The 13,142-nt window shown below is 39.8% G+C and overlaps 1 protein-coding gene across 1 annotated transcript in view; it reads left to right on the top strand.

Annotated features, from left to right (window-relative positions):
• FRMD4B (FERM domain containing 4B) overlaps window positions 1–13,142 on the top strand; it is a 204,261-nt gene that overhangs the window by 163,259 nt on the left and 27,860 nt on the right. The window contains exons 11-12 of the mRNA XM_037743555.1: window positions 3,936–4,096; window positions 8,758–8,788. Of these exons, the coding sequence (XP_037599483.1) occupies window positions 3,936–4,096; window positions 8,758–8,788 (192 nt within the window). The remainder of the gene's footprint in view (window positions 1–3,935; window positions 4,097–8,757; window positions 8,789–13,142) is intronic.

Genomic DNA, 13,142 nt, shown 5'->3' with positions numbered 1-13,142 from the left:
CTGTCCTCTGTAATCATACTGTTAGCATTTTTATAAACTCTGTGACCAAGATCAATTTAAGGAATACTTAATTAATTTTCAAGAGGAGTATAAGTACTATTGTTCCTGCTTATATTTCAACATTTGCTTCTAAAACCTAATTTCTGATCAATAATATTACAAATGAAGGACACCCAATTTTTTTCACTTTTTTTTTGAGACAGAGTCTCACTTTGTCGCCCAGGCTGGAGTGCAGTGGTGCGATCTCAGCTCACTGCTGCAACCTCCACCTCCTGGTTTTAAGTGATTCTCCTGCCTCATCTTCCCAAGTAGCTGGGACTACACGCACACACCACCATGCCTGGCTAATTTTTGCATTTTTTAGTAGAGATGGGGTTTCATTATATTTGACAGGCTGGTCTCGAACTCCTGACCTCGTGATTCACCCACCTCGGCCTCCCAACCTGCTGGGAGCCTCCCGAACTGCTAGAAGTCTGCATGAGCCACTGCGCCCAGACTTCAAATATTTTTTTAAATCAATTTTTTTTTAATTGTTAGCTTTTTTTTTTTTTTTCCTCCCCACCCAAAGTAAGAAATATTCATCAGGGCAAGGAAAAGGAAAAAAAAAAAAAAAAAAACAGCAACAAACACTACAGAAAATGCATCATTAGGGGAGGAAGTCTTTCTGCAATCCCCATTTCTCCCCCATGTCAACCAACTACTGTTAAGGAAATGGTACTAGTTAATTTAGATTTTGTCAGTGTATGTTCTGAGCATTTACAAAGATAGAGAAATCTAATATACAGTCTTTTATACCTTGCCATATTTCCCTAGCTCACTTATAAACTGATTTCTTTTTACTTTTTTAAAGCTGCCAAGTGTTTCATTATGTAGAAATGCATAACTTATTTAACCAATTCACTTTTGATGGACATCGTAGTTGGTTCCATTTGCAGAAGTGGAGTTTGCAAAGCATAATAAAAAGTCCCGGTCAAAGCAAATACCTTACCCTAGTTTATCTATTCTGCAAGACCAAAATACTGCCTATCACGTTTTCTTAAGGTAGACTTCACCTGTACTGAGATTTTTTTTTTTTCCTAACTTATTTCTCTTCTGAATTTTACTTAAGAATTAACACTCAGGAGTCTTACTGTTTTTTCTGAATCTTCTATGTAAAATATTATTTAAAGCAACCCACGAGTAATTTCTTAGCTAATGTGGCTTGATAAGATTGAGATTCCAGTAAAATGTACATGTGTCTGCTAACAGCACCCAAGCTTTCTCTCAAAATAGTGGTGAATCAGAATCTGCACAGTAAATATTGCTGTTAATTTCCTCTCCTTTACTCATGACTCATAGGCCTTTCTTTACATTCACAGTTTCATAGAAATTGGCAAATATTGCTTGACACTGATCATAATCAGGTTTACTTGTTCATTCCGGAGTCTAGACAAGGCCAGAAGCTACTTCCTTTTTCTGATTTGCAGAGTTTTTCTATTTCATTTTATAAAACAAACAAACAAACAAAAAACCCTATGCAGTCTATCTTATCACTTTCTTTTTTCTTTTTTTTTTCTTGAGATGGAGTCTTGCTCTGTTGCCCAGTCTGGAGTGCAATGGCGCAGTCTCGGCTCACTGCAACCTCTGCCTCCCAGGTTCAAGTGATTCTCCTGCCTCCGCCTCCAGTGAACTGGGATTACAGGTGCCTGCCACCATGCCTGGCTAATTTTTGAATTTTTAATAGAAACGGGGTTTCACCATGCTGGCCAAGCTGGTCTCGAACTCCTGATCTCAGGCTATCTGCCCCCTCTTGGCCTCCTAAAAGTACTGGGATTACAGGCATGAGCCACCCTGCCCAGCCCATGTTATCATTTTCCGGCCTTCTCTTTCTCCATTTTTTTTAAGGAGGGTCTACTCTGTTCCATTGTTTGCTTCTTCCTTTCTTCTTTTGTTAAAATCTGACAGTGGATTTTGCTTCCATATATTTATTTTTTTTTTTATGTTCAAACAACGTAAGGGTTGAGGCTGCTCTACAGTCCCTCTGCTGGCCTAGTTTACACAAATGAAAGGATGCATAATTTAAAGGACTGTGAGCACAGCCTTCTGTTAAAGGAGGATCATGCTTCAGCTATTTGTGTGAACCTGTGCAGGCTGCAAGTTCACCAATGAACCAGCAGGAATGAAGGTCAAATTGGCAAACTCTAATGAAACAAAGGCTGTAATGACAGGCCTTAAAGTGCCAGTCTCTTGAGCCACATCCTGTCTTGTTACAATTAATGTGGCTTAAAAGCAGGCCAGAAGGAGGGAAATATTCTAAGAATAAGAGAGACTGATGCTAAAAGGTTGTTTTGAAAGGGATTGTTCCAAGATCTCCCAGCAGTGACCTTCAGACCTTTCTGTTTCATTTATCACCTGTGAATGTTGGGGGGCAGGGGGCAGCTTGTGTTTGTTTTACCTCCCAGAGCACCCAGCAGATGCTCTTCAAGTCTTTTATTTGTATGGTTTTTTTGCCAGTCTGGAGTGCTAACAAGTTGTTTTCAGCCAGTGTGTAGATACCAGGGGCAAGAGTTTGGGAGGCATCCCAACCCCTACCCCTGGTAGCTGTTTACTGTGTGACCTTGAGCCTGTTGTTTAATCTCTCTTTAAAAGTGGTTTTCTTATCTGCACAAGGGTATTGCCACTAACTGTGTAAGGTGGTTGTAAGACATGGAGGACAAATGTAGCACCGTAGCTGATACACCGTCATCACTAGTAGTAGACAATTAAAGGGTATGAAAAATATTCTTCGATCATTGGTTAGAGAGGGATCCAACAATGCTACAAACGCGCAGCTTCAGGGTACTAAGAATCCACCCTCAAATTTTCTCTCTTCTTTGTTTTCTGAGATGGCTTTTTACTCTTGTCACCCAGGCTAGAGTGCAATGGCACAATCTCAGCTCACTGCAACCTCTGACTTCTAGGTTTGATTCTCCTGCCTCAGCCTCCCAAGTAGCTAGAATTATAAGCATGTGCCACTATGCCTGACTAATTTTATATTTTTAGCAAAGGTGGGGTTTCACCGTGTTGGTCAGGCTGGTCTCAAACTCCTAATCTCAGGTGATCTGCCTGTCTCAACCTTCAAAGTTCTGGGAATACAGGGGTGAGTCACCACACCCGGCCTCCACCCTCAAATTTTCTGTTTTCAGAGATGTATAAACACCTCCTTTACCTCCTAATTCATTAACCATCATGCCTGAAGATGTGATGCAAATTAAGGAAAAATTTTTAATCTCAAGTTACAAACCACAAACATTCAGGGTATTAAAAATTCAGAACATAAGCAGTTTTACATTTTAATCCTCCCTTTGTGTATGAATATGTCATGGCAGACTTTTAGGGAATGTGAAACATACCAGAACTCAACTTAATTCCGAATGGCAGGACATTTGGTCTTAGAGACCGATGAAGTTTCACTTAAAAAATAAAAATAAAAGAAGCAGCCTTGTGTTCCTTCTAAGAATTTATTGTTCAAGGAAAAATGTCTGTTCTTCATAAAGAAGCCGACAGTGGGTCAGGGACTGAGCCAAGTATTAGTCTATGTCATGACAGATTTGTATCTCTTCAGTAAATATTTCCTCGGGGAATACCGGAGCCTGTCAGATGGCGGAGATGAAGTGGCATGCTGTCACGGTGTCCATAATGGGACAGAATGCCTTTCAAGTTTAGTCTCTTTTTGCATTATATCATGCCAAGAAAGACTTGAGGTGCACTTCATCACCCCAGGACATGTGAGGGTTGGAAAATGTTCTTAGCTTTCAGTTTCTCTCTCTCTCTTTCTCCACATATATTTATATATATTTCCCAAATACCTAAAGCCAAATTAATTAACAAGCACAAAAGTCTTCCTGTTTTCTTCTCATAAAACTACGAGGTTATTGTATTTAAAGACAGTGACTTCATTATTGTTTTAAGCACAGCTGTCTGGAGCATTTCTAAGCTCCTCTTTCTACCATGACCCTACCACCTTGGACCTGGATCAGAAGCTACTTCTGACACTGCGGAAATTCCAGATGAGATTAACTGTAGGAGTAGAAAACATGGGTTATTCTCTTTCTACATTAATGCCAAATAAAGCATGGTATGGGGAAAAATAATTGGATTGTATAATGTCAACCAGAGACTGGTCCATCCTGTTTATAGAATGTGTAGCTAAGCTTCAACCACACCAGTAATCAATCTGATTGTTAAAACCTTCTGCAGAGTCAGTGGGAGGAGAACTCCCATTCTATAACATGGATTTGAAGTAAGAACCAGTTCAGCATTTCCACTGACCAGGTGGCTGACTCAGAGCTGTCACTCAACCTTTCTGGGCCTTCATTTTTTCAGCTATCCAATTGAGACAACTCTTGTCTACTGTCCACCTCACAGATCATTGTGAGGATCCAATGAGTTAGTGAGTTATTTCACTGAGTGGGTTATTTTCCCCTCCACACCATACTTTAATTTATAGAAAGTATATTGGTTAGCACCATCTTTCTCTTCTCCTCCCAGAGTTGACCATAATTAGAATTTTAGGCAGTTCTCGTAATACATGGAACTTTTAGAAAATTGGTTGGGTATTAGTGAAGAAGATGGAAACAGGGAGTCCTAGGCGGGCCCCTCTGTCATTTGGAAAGTACCAACTCTAAGTGCAAGGGTAGCCGAGAGGTACTATCTCTCAGTGGGTGGCCCTGGGCAAAGCCTTAACTCAGGATGTTCTTTTTTCTTTTTTCTTTTCTTTTCTTTTCTTTTCTTTTCTTTTCTTTTCTTTTCTTTTCTTTTCTTTCTTTCTTTTCCTTCCTTCCTTCCTTCCTTCCTTCCTTCCTTCCTTCCTTTCTTTCTTTCTTTCTTTCTTTCTTTTTTCAGAGTCTCACTCTGTAGCTCAGGCTGAAGTGCAGTGACACGATCTCAGCTCACTGCCACCTCTGCCTCCCATATTCAAGCGATTCTCCTGCCTCAGCCTCCTGAGTAGCTGGGACTCCAGGCACGTACCACCATTCCCAGCTAATTTTTGTATTTTTAGTAGAGATGGGGTTTCACCATGTTGACCAGGCTGGTCTCGAACTCCTGACCTTGTGTTCTGCCTGCCTTGGCCTCCCAAAGTGCTGGGATTACAGGCGTGAGCCACCATGCCAAGCATAACTCAACATGTTCTATTACTAAAAATAAGTAGGAAAAATAGATCCTGGAGGAGATCAGTACTTTCTGTCACACGGTATTTGTTTCCTTTGATATCTTTGGAGGGATAGTTGGTGAGAAACAAGCAAAGAAATAAAGACACAATGATAAATTTTTAATTGATGGAAACAAATGAGATGGAAGGACAGTCATGGGATTCAGGGAGGGGACATTTGGTGTGTTCAGGGAAAGCTTCTCTGAGGAAGGTGATATTTAACCTGACACCTGAAGGGCAGAAAGCTCATAAACAACAGTATGGTTTGTTCTTATTACAGAACAGGGTATGCCGATGGGGAGGAGATGGGCATGTTCTAAAAAACTTAAAGGAGGCCGATAGTGATGGCTTATGCCTGTAATCCCAAAACTTTGGGAGGCAAAGGTGGGCAGATTACTTGAGGTCAGGAGTTCCAGACTAGCCTGGCCAACATGGTAAAACCCATTTCTACTAAAAATACAAAAAAATAGCTGGGTGTGGTGGCAGGCGCCTGTAAAATCTCAGCTATTCAGGAGGCTGAGGCAGGAGAATTGCTTAAACTTGGGAGGTAGAAGTTGCACTGAGCCAAGATTGCGCCACCACACTCCAACCTGGGCGACAGAGCTAGAATCTGTCTCAAAAACAGGAGAAGACCACTGTGGCTAGAACCTGTGGAGTTCCCTGTAGAAATGGAAGACGCTATTAGAAGAAGAGGAAGTGGCTGCTGGACAGGCAGAACTATCAGATGCCCATTGTTCTTTCTATTCTTTTATGTATCTAGGCATTTGCCACATGGTTGAATTGTTGGCACATGAAGAAAAATGAAAGATAGTTCTTATATAGGATTGACTAGTCTGAATTCAGAGAAAAGCAATTAGTACATAAAGTACTATAAAATAGTTCTATGAAGAGGCATGAACAGTAAAGATTTTTCTTTTCTTTTTTAAGAGAGAGGTTTTCACTCTGTTGCCCAGGCTGGAGTGTGTGGCATAATGATAGCTCACTGCAGTCTCAGACTCCTGGGTTCAAGCAATCCCCTTACCTCGGCCTCTCAAGCAACTGGGATTACAGGCATGTGCTATCATACCCCACTCATTTTTAAAATTCCGTTATTGAGACGGTGTCTCACTATGTTGCCGAGGCTTGAACTTATGGCCTCAAGTGATCTTCCCACCTCAGTCTCCCAAAATTATGGGATTATAGCCATCGTGCTTGTCCAAAGTTTCTTTATTCTATACTTGTGACCAATGATTGGCAGGTTTGGGATTTTTTTTTTTTTTTTTTTTTTTTTTTTTTTTTTTGGGTAGCAAGGCTTCAGTGATAAGCCGAATTGTCAAATTTATCTATCCTATGTTTCTAACTGTAGAATGCAATTCTATTCTAATTGTAGAATGCAATTCTGATTTTATACTCCCCTGCAAACAAAAATGTATTAAGCCCATTGCATTTACAGGGGCCCTGAATGAGTACTTTGTATTCTTTGTCTTGCTTAAGGAAAAAGCTGCAATCCCTGTCATCAATGGATTGTGGCTTTTTCCTTACGTGAGACAAAGAATATAAAGTACATCTATCTGGAATGAAGAATGTATTGAAAATTAGGTATTTTATTGAAAATATAATGTATGTAAAGCACTGACGATCTATCTGGAAAGAAAGAATGTATTCAAAATTAGGTATTTTATTGAAAATATTTAATAACCACACTAGGTACAAAACCATAGGAATACCAGTTGTAAATATCTAGAACAGTCACATAGGTGCCCAGTGCAGTAGCTCAGCCCTGGTGGCATATATCAGTGAGCACTCTAATGAGAGTCTTAACAGGAAGTCATTACCTCAGCCTGGGGAGGTTAGAGATTCGGTCACAGAGGAAACTTGGGTGAGATGACATCCTTTTAGGTGGTCTGGTTTCTACATTACACATTTCCCAATACCTAGAACTTCTTCATCTAAACTTTTTGGAAAATACTCAAGATTTTACTCCTTGCATTTAAGATACGGTGTTTTATTTGTAAGGTTATGCGATCATCTCTGAAAAAATACATTCACTCCTGGAGTGTATACCATTTGGGTACTTTTATGAGATTTTAGTTTAGCACAGCTGACCCTTCTAGTCTGATCAATTGTTGTAAGTCCCTCTAGTGGGTAGCATTTGCATATGTAAAGCAATGTGAACAGCCATAGTCGAAAGAAATAGAACTCCAGAATTCATTGTTTAAGAGTAAAAATTGTGATATCCTTCATCAGCACATTTCACCTACCAAAGCCTAGTTATATCACCATATGTTATCCTCTAAGGCAGGATTTCCCAATATCAGCATCGTAGACATTGGGGCCATATAGTTCTCTGCTGTGGGGGGCATCATGTTCTGTGCACCGTAAGATGTTTGCAGCATCCCTGGCTTCTACTCTGTAGATGCTGGTAGCACCCTCTTCTCCAGTGTGATAACCAAAAATGTCTCCAAGCATCATCAGATGTCCTAAGGTTGATGGCTGGGAGGAGAGGGAGGTGTGCAGAAATTGCCACAGGTTGAGAACCACTAAGAAAAATTAAAGGGACTCAGGCTGGGCATGGTAGTTCATGCCTATAATCCCAGCACTTTAGGATGCCAAGGCTGGAGGATTCCTTGAGCCCAGGAGTTCGAGACCAGCCTGGGCAACATAGGGAGACCCCATCTCTACAAGAAATTTAAAAATTAGCCAGGTGTGGTAGCACATACCTGTTGTCTTAGCTACTCAGAAGGTCAAGGTCAGAGGATCACTTGAGATCAAGAGGTTGAGGTTGCTGCAGTGAGCCATGATCATGCCACAGTACTCTAGCCTAGGTGACAGAGCAAGACCCTGTATCAAAAAACAAAAAAAATTAAAGGGACTCAGTTCTATCCCACAAATGGCTGCCATAATGCTTTCTTCTTTATTTGAGGAAGAAATAAGAATTACTCCTTTTTTCTCTTTTTCTTCTTTTTTGTTTTGTTTTTGTATTTTGTTAAAAACATAAATGCTACATAGCATTCTTCCCAGGTAAGAAAGGCGGAATGGCATGTTGTGGTCATACACTGGGAATCTTGGAGCCTAGCTAGACTCACGTGTCAATATCTGCCCCTATTTAGCTGTGTGACCTTAGTCAATTTGCTTAAACCTTTCTGAGCCTCAGTTTTCTCTTCTGCACAGTGAGGCTAAAATAGTACTGCACCATGTGGTGGTTGGGAAGACTCAATAAGATAATGGATACAACATCTTAGTGCTACAGCGAAGCACTTAGTTTATGTCAGCACTGTTGGTGTTAACTGTACATATTCGTTAACTGTGCATGTGCAGCAAATCATTCTAAAACCATCAGCACTTGGATAGCCTGTACCCTCCTTGAGGTCAGAGACTTTGTCTCAGTCACATAAACATTTGATGGAAAGAAGGTAGATCAATGGGGCTTTATACAAACCCATAGTTCTGCGAAATTCCAGGAGGTACTAACGGTATATGCATCACGTGTAATCTTTCAAAATGAAAAATGAATAAATCAATAATATAGTGATTTTGTTTCGCTTCAGGTAATAATAGTGGGGGATCCCCCACCATGTGAGTCATTGATGTACAGTCATATACTGCAGCGGTGACTGTCTCCGATTTAGTCATTTCCAGGTGAATTTGCAGTTAAATGATTAACCTGTAGGTACTATAAGTTGCCATTAAAAAGCCAAACCTCTCCTGACGTCTTTCCTGTCCTAGGGTGAAACCTTTAGGTGGCATCTACTTTCAATTCATCAAGATTTTAAAAGATAGTTTGATCCTTTTTGTTCAAGGCTTTCCCTGGGTCTTTCATGCCCCTGGGGAGGTCCTCCTAGCACGTGGCAGGTGCACACTCCTCAGCATTTTTGTACATGCTGGGGCACATTCCTTTTTTCCTGGGTTCCTTGGGCAGGAGGGAGCTTGCTTTGTCTGCCTGTGGGGCGTGCCGTGATCCGCCCCTCCCTCCTCATGTCCTCCATGATACAGAAACGATGAACAAATTTCCTACCTAGAGGGTGTATCAGGAAACCCCCAATGAAATAAACAGAAATATAGCAGCCAGTTTTTATAAAGCCCGAAACTCACAGAGTTGGAAGTCTGAGTGACACAGATACATTAACAGAATAACTCAGCTGTTTCTCAATAATGGAAAGATGTGGATCCAGCAGCAGTTTTTGCTTTTGTTTCTCCTATTAAGTGACTACCCTCCAAGTGATAAAATTGGAGAGGTGAACTGAGAGTTCTTTATTAAAAATATAGCTGACTTTATCGCTTACTGAATTTTGATTCTGAGCCAGGCACTGGGCTAAGTGGTTGACAAACATAGTTTCCCTGACTCTTCCGACAATTCTCTGAGGTAATGGTCCCATTTTATAGATGCAGACACTGAGACCCAGGAAAGTTAACCTTGTCGAATACAACACAGCTATAAGTGACAGTACCAGAATGCTAACCAAGGCAATCTGACTTGGTTCTTGTGAGCCCCACAATGGAGGGGCTCTGTCCCTTATTTGCTGACAAGAACAAGACCGTGAACATATAAGGCACTCAAGAAATACCTGTTGATTGAAAAGGAATGAATAAATGACTCCCAAAGCCACTGAAATACATATCTGAAGTACAAGTGCCCTGTCTCCTAAAAGTCCCTCTGCTTTTCCTTGTAGTATTTTTTTTGCTAAAGTTTGACAGTAGCCTCAGATATTTAGGAACCATTGTAATAGTGGGGTGGGGCAGGGGAGAGGTGATTTCTTCTGGTTCTTTAAGTCTGTAAAAGTGGGTAGAATCTAAATATTGATTATAGATTTCAACAAAGTGGCTTAAATATTCAGCACATTCATTTCATTAAACAAAGTGTAATCATGTGCAGCAAATTATTCTAAAACCATCAATACTTTTTTTACTTAATCTTAGGATTAATGGAATTTCTTGTGATTACAATGTTTTATACGGTTCACTTTCAAAATACTGTTTGATTCCACCATGATTTTCTGTGTCAGTTTTAAATTTTTGACATTTCTTATTTTTTCGTTTTGTTTTTCTTTGACACTTTATTTCTTTTAAGATAGGATTTGTAACCTTAAGATATATTCTCCTCCTGTTGTAATTTCTTGATTATCTCTTTGTTAATGTTATTTATGTTGCTCGCCTTTTAATATTTTATCCGTCTACTTACTTTTGCAATCGCAAAGTAATCCCAGGTATTATTCTTCAGTCACTCTCTACTTCCTTCTTTTGATACCAAAGGGCACAACTAATCATTCAAGATGAGCGTAGAGTAGAAAGAAATCTCCAGAGACCTAATTTTATTTTCACCTTACAACTATTTCCCTTTCATCACTAGCAGCATAGATTTTATCTAAAAACAACATAGTTTTCAAACTTGTAGCTTCTAGTAGGTGCCACATAGACAATAATAAACACTCACCAGTGATTATTATTATGCTTATATAATTATCACTTTAGAAAACATTCCAGTGCATACTCTTAACTGTATTGCAAGACAAATAAAGCTCCTTTTTTTTTTTTTTTTTTTTTTTTTTTTGTTAATCTCCAAGACTGAACATTTTGACCTGGGCAAAGTATATTTTTCTGTTTTAATATGAAAATTACAAGTGTACATGTACATACACATGCATATATTTCATATATACACACACACACACACATGCACACACACACACACACATATGTAATAGTTCTACCCTGTAAGATACTATATCCTGTAATAGTACTACTCTCTATGGACACTAATATTGCCCAAATAATAGAAAATGGGAAACATATTTAACTTCCTTGTACCTTCCTTTAAACTTTGATCTCTTTCCTCAAATACAGAATGTTTTCTTTGCAACCCTTCTTTATCTTCCAGGCAATTTTGAGTATTCCTTATTATATGGGGGATAGGCTATTTCTTTAATGCAGAAGCCCAACAAGTCAGGTTGGCCTGTGGATATTTATTTGACCAATATCCCCTTCTCCTTCCATTGGTCTGAAATCCCCTCATGACTTTTTTTTTTTTTTCTTTTTTGGGACGGATTTTTGCTGCTTGTCGTCCAGGTTGGAGTATAGCCACGCAATTTCAGCTCACTGCAACCTCCACCTACCAGGTTCAAGTGATTCTCCCGCCTCAGCCTCCCAAGTAGCTGGGATTACAGGTTCTCAACACCACGCCCAGCTAATTTTTGTATTTTTAGTAGAGATGGGTTTCACCATGTTGGCCAGCCTGGTCTGGAACTCTTGACCTCAAGTGATCCGTCTGCCTCAGCCTCCCAACATGCTGGGATTATAGGCATGAGCCACTGCGCCCAGCCAAGCCACTGCTCCCGGCCCCCCTCATTATTTTGACCAGAGGGTGCCTCTTATTTATCTTCTAAGATAAACACTGGGGAAAGGGAGGGGAATGAACATTGATCAGTTGCCTGCTCTGTGCCAGGTGCTGTCTGAGGCAAGATGCATGAGCAATCTTTCAGCAAATGAATTCACCTCATCTCCACTGCCATTTTTAGAGCTACATCCTGGCCCTCAGACATGGAAAATCCAGAAATAAAAAACACAATAGGAGAATGATTCCAGTAATTTCTCTTTCTTCTTTTTTTTTTCTTTTTCATGCAAGCACAAGAAAGTGTTACTGATTTCAGCAATTTCAAAAGAAAAGCCAGCTTATATCCAGCTGCCAGCTAGATCAACTGCCACTACAATTAGAAATATTTTCCTAGCAACTTCAAACATTAAAAAGAATCACAGTGGCAATAATATTTAATGTTTAAAACACGGACCTCCCAACTGGTTGGACGGTGAAAATCTCACTCTTGTATAAAATAGACCAACCTATATTCATTTTATATAAACTTTTATTATTTTAATTTTGAGAAATACACAAGAGTGCCAAAAATATGACAATATCTGTAAAACCACTTAAATAGATATTACTAATATTTTGTCATATTTACTTCATCTTATTTTTATTAATAAGAGAAAATATTGCTAATGATATTGAAGTTTCTTTATAGCTTACTCTTCATGCCATCTGCCCCCAGAAGCAACCACTGAATTTTGTGTCATTACAATTCACATTTATACTATCATATGCACATATATAAAATTATATTTGGCACAAAGTTTTAAGATTACAGGTGGGGAAATGAATTGCTCTCTGCCTTTCACACTTAAAACCCAGTCTCATTCCCATAACCTTGTGCAAACCCAGTTACTGTCTAATTATTTCAAATTCTCTAAGTAAACTGAAATCCTTCACCTTTTAAGTAGAGTTTTTGCTTGCAGGGAGCGTATTTGCTCTCAATGCAGGGGCAGGCTGAATGGAGTCCAAAGCGCTAGGGTTTCACATTTGTAAGTGATAAGAGGGGGAGGTGGTGGTTTTCAGAGATCATGTTTCAAGTCCAGCCCCGGTTTTTATGTGTGTGGGAATGGACGCAAAGGAAAACACAGCTGAGCTGCATTGTAACTCTTCCTGTAGAACCTGTTCATGTTCAGGGTGAGTAAACTAGGGTAGAAATGTCTTCCTAAAACAGCCTCCGGTGAAATTTGTCCTTGGATTCAAAGCAACTTACTTCCCAGGAAGTATCAGGGAAATCCCAACTGCCCCCCATTTTAGAAAGGTCTCTTTTCTGGGAAAATCTGCCACTGAGAACTTTGCCCTCCTCTCTATGATGGGAGGAAGAAATAGAATTAGGGAGGTGTCACTCAGTAGAGTTGCTGATGTCAGTATTGTGTCAGCCGTGGGAGGCTCAGTTTGTGAAATTGAGCTACACCTAAGTGTCTTATGAAACTCAGTTCAGAACTCACCGGAGCTTCTGTCTGGAAGTGGGGAGGTCAGAAGAACCCTAAGTTTTTTCCTCACATTTCTGTCCCATTTTTGGAACCTCTGGATTTAAAGAAATGAAAGCCTCAAGTTTATGGAGATTTTAAGAAATTGGTATGTAGCTTTATACTTTTATTAATTCCTCTTTGAACGTGAGTGAATGTTGTA

Source organism: Cebus imitator, unplaced genomic scaffold (genome assembly GCF_001604975.1).
Source record: "Cebus imitator isolate Cc_AM_T3 unplaced genomic scaffold, Cebus_imitator-1.0 Scaffold147, whole genome shotgun sequence".
In the NCBI taxonomy this organism is placed as follows: Eukaryota; Metazoa; Chordata; class Mammalia; order Primates; family Cebidae; genus Cebus; species Cebus imitator.
Note: the sequence above shows the minus strand (reverse complement) of the source record. Positions and strands in the feature narration are given on the sequence as shown.